The sequence below is a fragment of the Thamnophis elegans genome, chromosome 2 (genome assembly GCF_009769535.1).
Source record: "Thamnophis elegans isolate rThaEle1 chromosome 2, rThaEle1.pri, whole genome shotgun sequence".
Classification (NCBI taxonomy): domain Eukaryota; kingdom Metazoa; phylum Chordata; class Lepidosauria; order Squamata; family Colubridae; genus Thamnophis; species Thamnophis elegans.
In genome coordinates, this window is record NC_045542.1 from 171420558 (window position 1) to 171432171 (window position 11614).

Consider the following 11614-nt stretch of genomic DNA (forward strand, 5'->3'; position numbering starts at 1 on the left):
AGGAGGAGGGGGGTTGGGGGGGTGGAGGGAGGGAGGGAGGGAGGGGCATACAAAAAAAATTGTACTTCAATGTTTTAATGATTGACGAATGATGAAATATTTGTGTTTTTTAAAAGAAATAAAATAAATATTTGTAAAAAAAAAAAAAAAGAAGCAAAGATATTTGCTTGCAATGATCCCCAAAATAAGGTTCTTTGAAAGTGAGACTTTGCCCCCAGAGATGCAGAGGGGGTTCCCTCCTTAAGGGACCCCCACCAAGAGAGCAAAGCCTGATTTGAAGCCACAGCACCTCTGGCTGTTCAGGAAGGGTTCCAATTGGTTGCCTTCTTTCTTTTATGTCCCTCCCCCACCCAGGATATAATTGATGCATTGAGTTGACCTGTGCCCATTCAAGAGTCCCCAGCATGACCTCCCTGACCTCCCTGACCTCTTCTTCCAACAGGAGATGAAGAGGCTCCTGGTCTTTGGGCCACACTTAACAGATTACCGGAGTTTGAAGGGACCTTGTGGGTCAGCTAGTCCACCCCCTGGCCAAGCAGGAGACCCTACACCATTTCTTACATATGGCAGCCCAGTCTCTTCTTCAAAGCTTCCAGTGATGAAGCTTCCACAACTTCTGAAGGCAAACAGTTCCATGGGTTCATTGTTCTCATGGTCAGAAAATGTATCCTTATTTCCAGGTTGAATATCTTCTTATTCAGTTTCCATCCATTATTCCTTGTCTGGCCTTCAGGCGCTTTGGAAAATAGCTTGACCCCTTCCTCTTTGGGCAGCTCCTCAAATAGGTTAATATTATGGACAAAATCTCATATGGTATGAGGACATGCTCTGAAGTTAAGAGATCTTTTATAGCTGAGAAGGCAGATACTTCTTTATGACCCCAAGTCCAGTCTGCCTTTTTGTCCAGTAAACAGTGAAGCGGCTCAGCTACTGTCACCTTCCATGGCAGAAAAATACTATAAAAGTTTAACAGGCCTAAGAATGCCTGGAGTTCTGTTTTATTGGTTGGAGTGGATGCTTCCTTTATTGCCTTTATCTTACTGTTGGTGGGGTGGATGCCAGATTTGTCAATTAGGTAACCCAAGAATTCAACTTTGGGTACGGCTATTTGGCACTTCCCTTTTTTACTTTAACTCCCGCCTCCTGGAAATGACTCAGGACTGTTTGTAATCGGCAGATTAATTGTTCTCTGTTGCTTGCTGCCACAAGGACATCATCAAAATAATGCACTACCCCTGGGATGCCCTGATGGAGGTGCTCCATTAAGCTTTGGAAATGTCCTGGCACCACGCTCACCCCAAATTGCAGTCTCCGGCATTTAAATGCCACTTTATGCATTACAATTGTCTGTGCCTCTCCAGTGGCATTATCCACAGGCAACTGCTGATATGCTTTGTGCAAGATCAAGTTAGGCGAACATTTTTCGTTTGCCAGAGAATGCAACAGGTGTGGTACCACTGGCATTGGATATGCACTCTATTGCAATGCCTTATTTATTGTACATTAGTAGTCAGCGCAGAGGCGAATTGAGCCATCTGGCTTGATTGGTGTGACAATTGATGTCTCCCACCTCGCATGATCAATTGACTCCAAAACCCTTTGGGCAATTAGTTTGTCTAAATGCTCATCCATTTTGGTCTGGAGAGCAAAAAGGACTCTTCGCACCTTTAATCTGACAAGGGCAATTTTAGGGTCTAGGTTGAAAGACATTGGGATCCCCTTATACTTGCCACATCAAAGATATTGCTGAATTCGGCTAGTACGATGTCATCCTCTTGGACGACGTTATTCCCAGATCTAAGGCGTCGAACCATCCTACTCTAATCAGGCTGGGAAGGTCCTTGTCTGCTATGGTCAGTTATAATGGCCCTTCAAAGTGTTTAAACTTAACCTTGAAACACCCATCTCCTAGCACTGGAATGCGATTCCCTTGGTAATATTTTAAAAGTGTCTTTTGCAGCTTAAATTGCTGTCTATTGTGTCCCGGAACCGCTTTTTTGATATTTTTCCAGGATACCATTGACAGGTACGACCCACTGTCCAGTTCCATGTCAAATTGGGTGCTTTTGATGTTCATTGTGATGTGGAATTTCTTTGATCTGTATACATCAGAATGCCCTACTATTGTTTGGTGGACCTCCCTGGTTTCCAGAGATCGGTCTTCTCTCCGTTTGTATTTTGAAAATGGTGCCCTTCGGGAACCTGTCTGTAAACCATGTGACGGTGTCTAAGATACAGGGTGGCTTGCTTGGCATGCTTCAGCTATATGTCCTTTTCGCTCACAGTGACGGCAGTTGGTATCTTTAAATTTACTAGCTGCTCTTGGGTAGTTCCCTTCACACCCGGCACAACGCGAAGGTTTGTGCCCCGCATCTTTCCATTCAGACTTTGTTCAGTGGACGGCCTCATCCTCTTTAGTGCTCTCATTGTTCTCTGTGCTCCCTTGATATCTGGCCAATACTACCCTCGAGGAACGGACACTGCCTGACTTTCTGATGGTGGCAGTGGACCTATCTGAGGTTTCAGCTGCCCAGGGAAGGCACAGGAAACAAAAGCAAGCAGAAACATAACTCTTACTGGGGCGAAAAAACTGAGATCACAGACAACAGAAAGCAGCATATTTCAAAGGCAGCGAACAATGTCCTGCTGTGAGAGCCAAGCCATGTCTCTCTGCTGTCCCCCAACCAAGGGGGAGCTTCTGCTATGCCATCTCCCCACCTGCAGGGCTGTTGTGCTTGTCCCTTGGCAGGAGAACTTGCCGTTCTCTCCCAGCCCTCTTTGCTGGCAGCAACAGCAACAAATGTACCAGGCAGAATGCTGTTGCCATGGAAAAGCAAGTGCAGAGGCACTTTGCTGCTGCACTAAGGCTGTGGCCATGCCACTACCACGACAGCATGGCAGGGAGCCACAGCAGAAGGCCCAAAGAGCTGCATGTGGCTCTGGAGCCGCAGGTTGCTGACCTCTGGTATAGCGTCTCCTGCTTGAGCAGGGGGTTGCACTAGAAGATCTCAAAGGTCCCTTCCAGCTCCATTCTGATTGATTGATTGATTGATTACTTACCTCTCAAATAAGGGGGTGACAGAAATGCTTCTTCTTAGATGGGAACTCTGGTGGGGATCTGGAGTCCCCAGGAGGATCAAGGTAAATTTGATCCCTCAATTCTCTGGTGTGGAAACAGAAAGAAAGACCTTCCACCAGGAGCCTCTTAGGAACCACCGGGGGGGGGGGGACCTGTCATTCCTTTCCTCCCTCACAGCAGGATGTCCACCCACCAAGGACCTTTAGGCAAATTGGGCGCAGCCAATGGTGGGAGCCTAAACGTCACATTCTGTCCACCAAGGCCAAGCTCACTCTCTTTCCTCCTCTTTAGTTCATTTTATATCACTCCTGTGCTATACTGTTTAATTTTTTAACATTAACATGTATATGTCTATCTATCTCTAGCTCTCTATCTCTATACATCTCTTTATCTATCTATCTATCTATCTATCTATCTATCTATCTATCTCTATCTCTATCTCTATCTCTATCTCTATCTCTATCTCTATCTCTATCTCTATCTCTATCTCTATCTCTATCTCTATCTCATCTATCTATCTATCTATCTATATCTATATCTATATCTATCTATCTATATCTATATCTATATCTATATCTATATCTATATCTATATCTATATCTATATCTATATCTATATATCTATATCTATATCTATATATCTATATATCTATATATCTATATATCTATATATCTATATATCTATATCATCTATATCTATATCTATATCTATATCTATATCTATATCTATATCTATATCTATATCTATATCTATATCTATCTATCTATCTATCTATCTATCTATCTATCTATCTATCTATCTATCTTGCCTATTCCACCTTTAAGAATGATAACATCCACATAAAACTTTGGTTATGAGGCAAGGATAAAATAATATTTTTTAAAAAACAATAAACATAGTTTCAAAATAATATTTTAAAAAGGTTAGGAAACAGCTTTTAATCTGGGAGAGACCCACTTTCTTCCCCTCTCCTGCTATTGGCAGAGAATATGGGGCAGGAAGAGCCACCAGACCCATCACTTACCTCTGTTCTTATTGTAGGGAGGTCCTGAATTCTCCATGCGTCTTCTGAACTCATCATCTTGGCTACGTGCTGCATCAGTCAGAGCCTGCCAATATTGGGGAATATCCTTCCTTGATTTCTCCATCCAGGAGACTCGTGGCTGAATCTTCTTGCTGTTGCTGTCATAGCGAGCAAAGAGCTCATCGTCCAAATAGCCCAGAACAACCACGTGGGAGAGCCTCTGACTGGGCTCCCAGACAGCGAAGAAGGCAACCTTGACGGAATGTGAGGAGGAGCCTAAAAAAGAGGGAGAAAGTTAGGGGGATTCTGCTAGGACTCCTCTGATGATACCGGGCAGAGTACATCTGGAAGGAAGAGGAAAAGACCGGGGGAGATGGGGGGAGGGAGAGGAGAAAGGGGGAAATGAAGGAAGTGATAATGGAAGAGAAAGAGGAGGGAGAGGGTGGAAAGAAGGAGGGAGAGGCAAAAAAGCAGCTTCTGGAAGGGTTAGAAGGTTAGAGGGCAGAGATGTTTGGGATGAGAGAGGAAGGGAAGATCAAAGGGAGAACAGGAACCCCAGAACCTATCTGCCCCCATCCCCCAATTGTGCCCTTCCCTCTTCAAGCAAGGCCTCATATGGACTGCCCAAGAAGGCTGTAGTCACCCACGAGGAGAAGGGGTGTGTGGGGTCCACCTCCAGAAGCAGCAGGAAACCCCACCTGGTAGCCCAGCTTCAGGGGAGGGGAAATATAACAAACTCCTTGCCTCACTGAGGGCCAACGTGGCTTGTTAATAAGGAAAGATTTGAGGAAAGATCTTATAAAACAGGGGAGGGAAAGGGGGATCCAGGAGGGACTGAAGGCCATGGAGCCCTTGGGGGAAACACAAACCGATTGTCTGGAAGATGCGGGGATTCAAAAGGGGAGTGAAGGGAGCAACAATAAAGACACATGGGCCCCTCTGGATCTTCTTCCTCTCTCACACACACGCACGCACGACACACGCAATTTGGGTAATTCACCCTCCCATCCCAGAGTTCAGGCATCTGAGCAGGAATTGGCTTTGAAGCCAGGATTCAGTGGGGCTCCCCCTCATTCCACAGAGAATTTCACTGCTGATTATCCTGATTGCTTCAATTCAACCACCCACTTTGGACACCTCATGCTGTCATTCAGACATACTTGCAACGCACCAGATTCAAACTCTTCACTTTTCACAGCTGATTCTCAAAAAATTGTCCTCCTCCAGTGCTGAGCCTGCTCTCCTTTCAGTGGGACTATGGAAATCACCCTCCACACACACAGTCACAAATCCCACGAGATGAAAAGAGCCACAAAGGTCATCTAGGCTACCCTCTACTCAGAATAGGAACTGAAATGAAAGCCTTTTTCTACCCCTCAGTATGTGTCTAGCCACTGCTTGACCCTCTCCAGCAAAGTTAGGGAGCCCCCCCAAAAAACTCTCTGGGCAAGTGGTTGCCCTATTCAGCTGCTCTTTCTAAAACATTCAACCAGAATCTGGATCTCTTTCAATGAAATGTTTCACTTTATGAATGACATGTTTTGTTTTGTTTTCTAACCCAATTGAAAAGAAAGTTGGTTAAGGCCAAAGATCAACAAATGATAACAATATCACTGAGAAAAGGAGATAATAGGATGAAAAAAGGCAACATATGAAACCCACCATTGAAGAATCAAGTCTATTCCAGAAACTCTGATCTAAGTCTTTACCCTGGGAATCGATGATCACGTGCAGAATTGATTAGCCCTGATCACTGTCCTCCTGAGGAGGATGAGGGACATCAATCATGCTTACGAGGCTGGGATCCTCTCTGGATCCTTCTCCCCTTGGCCTGAGGAGATATCGCAATTCGCAAACCAGATTCCCACCAGCAGGAAAAGGGCTTGAGCCCCTTACGTCTTGAAAGGGACTCACCGAGGCACATCTGGGGCAGAGCGACCACCTCCAACACCAGGAACCACAGGGTTGCAGAGCGCAGAGCCATCCTCTGTCCCAAAGCCTCCTCCTGCGCTGCGCTCTCCTGAAAAGTCCCAGGCAAAAGAAAGAGCCGCTCCGGGCGACCAACAGCGCAATAATCCAAAGCGAGAATACGATTGGCCGAGCTCAACCAATAGAGAAAAAACCCGTTCCCATGATGTCTCTGGTTGCTAGGCAGACAACCGGGCAAAACCTCTGAGAAAAGCTAGAAAAGGGAAGCGAAAGTTTCGTAAGAACCAACGCCTCATTCCAGGAATTCTCCGTCGTGGGGGGAGGAGCAGATCTGCGGGGATCAAGACAGCGGGAAAGTTATGTGGGCGGAAGGGGGGAGTCCCTTTCAGACCCCACACAGACCCTCGCAGCTGTGTGATCAGGTGGAGAGGTCAGAAACCCCCAATGATCTTCGCTCTGGAGGAAAACGCCCAAAGGCAATTGGGGGACCTTCAAGGCGAAGACGATGCCAAACGCAGAACAATGCATTAATTCCCTCTTCCCCTTTATTCTCCAGCGAAGGCCTGAATCTTCAGGAAGCTTCAAAACTCTTCAGTTTTCCTGCAATTAACTAAGGTTGGTTTTGGCGGCTCTTCTGGGGAATCCTTGGACTAAAAAGAATCAGTTCCATCTTTTCCTCCATTTCTTCTGTTAGCTCCTCCCTTTCCTGAGCGTCTTGGTCTTTGCTCATCATCCCTTACATAGTATTTTCCATAATCTCCTTAACTCCTTTTTCCATGATGTCCTTTCCGTTTTGAAAAAGCAACACCATCTCCTTCAAAGTTCCACTCATTCCTTCCTGATAGAGCATCTTATTTTGTTTTTTAAAATCCAACTTTTGTCCAGTAGTCCAAGAATCATTTATTCCAGAGGTGACCAAACTTGGGAACTTTAAGACTTGTGGACTTCAACTCCTAGAATTCTCCACTGATTTATTCAGTCCTAAACTTGCCCTTCAAGGAGTACAGTAATCACAGTTGTTTATATCCCATAGGTAAACAATCAGTTCCATTTAAATAGTCCCAGAGGTTATCAAAAGCCTCTTTACGTCCCCTTTACATATTCAACCTTCTAGCATAACATTCAGGAGTCCCTTTAAATAACTTTTGGCCATAGGGTGATTAGATATAATCCAGTAAATAATTTCACAATCCTTCATATAAGCATTCCCAGACTTGCATATTTTCCTTTGGTCAGCAGGTGGCAGAACAATGCATTAATTCCTTCTTTCCCTTTATTCTCCAGCTAAGGCCTGAATCTTTAGGAAGCTTCAAAGCTCTTCAGACTTCCTGCAATTAACTAAGGTTGGTTTTGGTGGCTCTTCTGGGGAATCCTCTGTCTGGTTGCTGGGTGGGTGTGACCATGGGGGCGTGGTCTAGGTTTCTGCACTGTCTATGTGTGTGTGTATGTGTGTGTGCGTGTGTGTTTGCCCTCCCCAGGCTCCGGAGGCTTTCCTCAAGTCTCCAAGAGGGTAAAACGGACTCCGCTGAGGCCTTCAGGAGGCTGGAAATGTTTCTGGGTAGGCTCGTTTTTCATCGTTGTACCCGCTCCACACACTCCACACACACCCAAACCTTTGCGCAGGACCTGCACTTACATCACATCCAAAACTGGCCGCGTGGAGACTCCTGGAAAAGGAGGGGTGGGCGGGGTCAGCCACACCTTGTTACTACCGGGTCAGCAAACCAAATTAAAATTAACTGGATGAATCCCACCATTGCTCCTGAGCATGTTTATTTTCTTAAAAGATTTCAGTGTCATGTCTCTCCTCTGATGCCGGTAGGTCTGTCTCTCTGCAAGCTAAGAATCCTGGATTCCTCTTACAACCTCTCACAACCACCCTCCAAGGTAGGCCAGCTAGGTCTCATTGGCTGAAGCCTTTCCATGGATAAAACAGGCTGGTAGCCCCCAATTTACAACTTGTACAATTGTGGTACATCGGGGAGCCCCAGAGGGTCAATCCTCCATCCTGTGCTGGAGAGTCTCCCCTCGGCCTCTGCCCTGGCTAAACCTCCTCTCTCTCTTCCACCAGCCAGGAAGGAAGTCCTTGGTCAGGCTCAAAAGTCCCACGGAGGTTGTAAGCTCTCTCATTTTCTCTAATGACATGCTGATAACGAGAGAGAAGGAGGAAAGGGGGAATGAGAGAGAGGGAGGGAGAGAGAGAAGGAGGGAGAGTGGGGAGGGAGAGAGGGGAGGGTTAGGCTAACCTATTTGGCTTCCCTAACCTCTGTAGAAAAGTTCCCATGTTACAAAATATTCTGAATCTTCTTTTTCTTTTATTTTTAAGGTTGTGGCCCAGCAGGAGCCGTTGGAACTGCCGCCAGACTCCGACAGCGAGTGGCCCTATGAGTCGACTCTGGAGGATGTGGAGCAGTGGTCCCCAACCCCCGGTCCGCGGACCGGTGCCGGGCCGTGGAGTACCTGGCACCGGGCCGCGCAGCGGCCGGGGGCCATGATCGCTGCAGCGGCCGGGGGCCATATTTGCAACTTTGTAGTCCTCATGAACGCGCCCTTTCTCTGCCCCCCCCCGCCGCCCCAGATGTGCGGGGCTGGGGGGGCGAGGGGAGGCCCGATCTCCCCCCCCCGCCCTCTTGCTCTGCTCGCCCCGTGAGGGAAGGGGCGGTGGCGGCGGCCTCGGCCTCGGCCCGAACTTGGGATGCTGCTGGCGGAGGCTGCCTGGGAGGCGAAACTTTGTCCGCGGACTCACCCGGCCCGCCTGCCCCGTGGAATGACGAGGGGGGGGCAGGAGGGGGCGGCGGCGCTGCATTTTCCTCCCAAGGAGAAACTAAGGTTGCGGGGGGGAGGGGCGCAGCGCGGCCGTTTCGGGGGAACTTGGGGAGCTTTGCCGTTCCGAGAGGCGCTTCGCACGCAGCCCCACCCAGGTGGGAGATGTTTTCCTCCGCCGAGGCGGGGAGGGGGGGCTTTACGTAAGACTCGCGGCGCAGCTCTGCCCCCCCTCCTGGAGTGTCACCTGCCTCCCGCCCCTCCCCTCCGCTGCAGCGCTTTTTGTGTGTCAGGCCGGCGGGGCTCTCGGGGGCCCTTCGGCCGCAGCCCGCCTTCTCCCCCTCTTCCCTTCATGGAGCGCGGCGCGGAGGCCCACCCCCTCGGAAGCAGCCGGCCTCCGCCGCGCCAGCCGCCCGCCCGCCCGAAGTAGGACACAGGGCCATCTTTTTCCCCCGCCAAACTGCAGTGAGGAAAAAGGGCTGCCCGAGCGAGCGGATCGCGGGGTCGGTTCCCCCTCCCTTCCCCCGACGGCCAAGGAGGAGGAGGCGGGGCGGCCTCGTGGGCTGTCGGCCTTGGTGTGAAGGAAGCCCCCCCCCCGCCCTGCGGAACGGGCGCCCAGGATGGCCGCCTTCCCACCCGCCGGTCCGGAAGGCCGAGGGAGGCTCGTCTGACTGGTCCGCGGCGATAAAAAGGTTGGGGACCACTGATGTGGAGGACCCTGGACAGGGTTCCGACTCCGAGCAGGGTGCAGAGAGGCTGGTTGACCTCTGATCCCAACTCTGAATTGGAGCTAACATGTAAAGATCACAGATCATCCACCTGCTAATGAGGCAGGAGGAAGAAGATGAGCCAAAATATAAGTATGTCCCCTGGGTATAGCAGCCCCCAGACTCTATATTCTAAATCAGTAATATGTACTTAATATGCACTTTGATTAACTTTGATTGCTTACTTCCTCAAAGTTGTTACAAATCTTACTGGAACAGTGTGGCAAGATGCTGTAAAGGAAGGGCACAGGAAGCCAAACATGGGTGTAAGACAGAACAAGGGTGAAACTCCAAAAACAGCTTAAGAAATCTAGGAATAAGAACTTCACTTTTTGTATTTTTTCCTATGTACTTCTCTTTCTATAAGATTACAAAATGTACTTCCCGGTTTTAGTAAAATGTTTACATCTTGTATGGGAACCCCTGAGAGAAACGCCTTAAATCAACTTAGTTTGAAGTATCATATAAAAATCAATGTCCTGGATGCAGTTAGAAATGGTAGAACCGCTTCAGGAATTATTTAATAAGATCCAAGTGGAAGGGAAGGTACCCCCATCTTGGAAGACACCCTTTATATCTTTGATACCCAAAGAAGATCAAAATCCTACTCATCCAAAAAATTATAGACCCATATCATTACTTAATATAGATTATAAAATCTTTACTAAAATAGTAGCGAATAGGTTAATGTTGGTTATTCAACAATTGATTCATAATTATCAAACAGGTTTTATTCAAGGGAGACATATGAGAACTAACGTAAGATTAATCCTTAATACATTAGAATACCTGGGGAAGAACAACCAAATCCCTGCGGCACTTATATTTTTAGATGCTGAAAAAGCCTTTGATCGAGTGAATTGACAATTCCTGCTGAAAACACTGCAAAAAATACAAATGGGGAGCACTTCTTACAATCAATCAAAGCAATATATCAGGAACAAACAGCCCAAATCATAGTTAATGGAAGCTTAACAGATTCATTTAAAATCGAGAGAGGCACAAGACAGGGGTGTCCCTTATGCCCACTATTGTTTATTATAACTTTAGAATTATTGTTGAATAAAATACAGGGTTCAGGGGACCTACATGGAATCAGGATTAGGCAGCAAGAATACAGAGTACGGGCCTTTGCGGATGACTTGGTTAAAACATTAACCCAACCACAGGAATCTGGTAAGGTCTTAATGAATATGATTAATCAATATGGTCAAGTGTCAGGATTTAAAATAAACTTAGGGAAAACAAAGATATTAGCTATAAATATGAATACTAAACAAAGGGAAGAACTAGAAGGAATGACAGGATGTGAAATAGTTAAAAAGGTCAAGTACTTAGGAGTTTATATTTCAACCTCAAACGGGAAGTTATATAAGCACAATTATGAACCACTATTGTATAGTATACAGACAGAGATGAAAAAATGGGAGAAATTATAGTTATCTCTGCTGGGAAGAATAGCAGCAGTGAAAATGAATATTCTACCTAAATTTTTATTTCTTTTTCAAACGTTACCAATACTTAAAAATGATGCAAATTTGTTAGAATGGCAGAAGGGTATTAATAAATTTGTATGGGTAGGTAAGAAGCCGAGAGTAAAACTTAAAATAATGAAGGATGTGTGTGAAAGAGGAGGCTTGAAATTACCCAATTTAAAACTATATTATGATGCAGTAGTTCTATCTATAATTAGTGACTGGATCAACTTAACAGATGATAGAATACTTAATATTGAAGGGTATGATTTGGTATATGGTTGGCATGCTTATTTGCTATACAACAAAAAGGTGGATAAGAATTTTAAAAGTCATATTTTAAGGAATGCTTTACTGCGGGTTTGGAAAAAATATCAATATAAACTAAATGATAAGTTACCTATGTGGGTTATCCCTAGACATGCAATAGAAAATATGAACATAGTACAAAAACAGGATATAATTACTTACAGGCAGCTTCTTACTGCAGAAAGAGGCGTACCACAACTGAAATCTTTGGATGTATTAAAAAAGGAAAAGGTAATTCAAACATGGTTTCAATATGGGCAGTTACAGG

The 11614-nt window shown here is 46.3% G+C and overlaps 3 protein-coding genes across 7 annotated transcripts in view; all 3 read right to left on the reverse strand.

Moving 5' to 3' along the window:
* LOC116503409 (H-2 class I histocompatibility antigen, Q9 alpha chain-like) overlaps positions 1-6142 on the reverse strand; it is a 105866-nt gene extending 99724 nt beyond the window's left edge. Inside the window, exons 1-2 of one of the 2 annotated variants that reach the window (XM_032209811.1) lie at positions 6018-6142; positions 4104-4379 (exon numbers count right to left, since the gene is read on the reverse strand). In XM_032209811.1, coding sequence (XP_032065702.1) covers positions 4104-4379; positions 6018-6087 — 346 coding nt within the window. In that variant the 5' untranslated portion in view covers positions 6088-6142. The remainder of the gene's footprint in view (positions 1-4103; positions 4380-6017) is intronic. The other variant, XM_032209810.1, reaches the window with a different exon arrangement.
* LOC116503386 (H-2 class I histocompatibility antigen, Q9 alpha chain-like) overlaps positions 1-11614 on the reverse strand; it is a 504076-nt gene that overhangs the window by 418847 nt on the left and 73615 nt on the right. The window lies entirely within an intron of this gene.
* LOC116503420 (major histocompatibility complex class I-related gene protein-like) overlaps positions 1-11614 on the reverse strand; it is a 465627-nt gene that overhangs the window by 348096 nt on the left and 105917 nt on the right. The gene's annotated exons all lie outside the window — the stretch shown is intronic.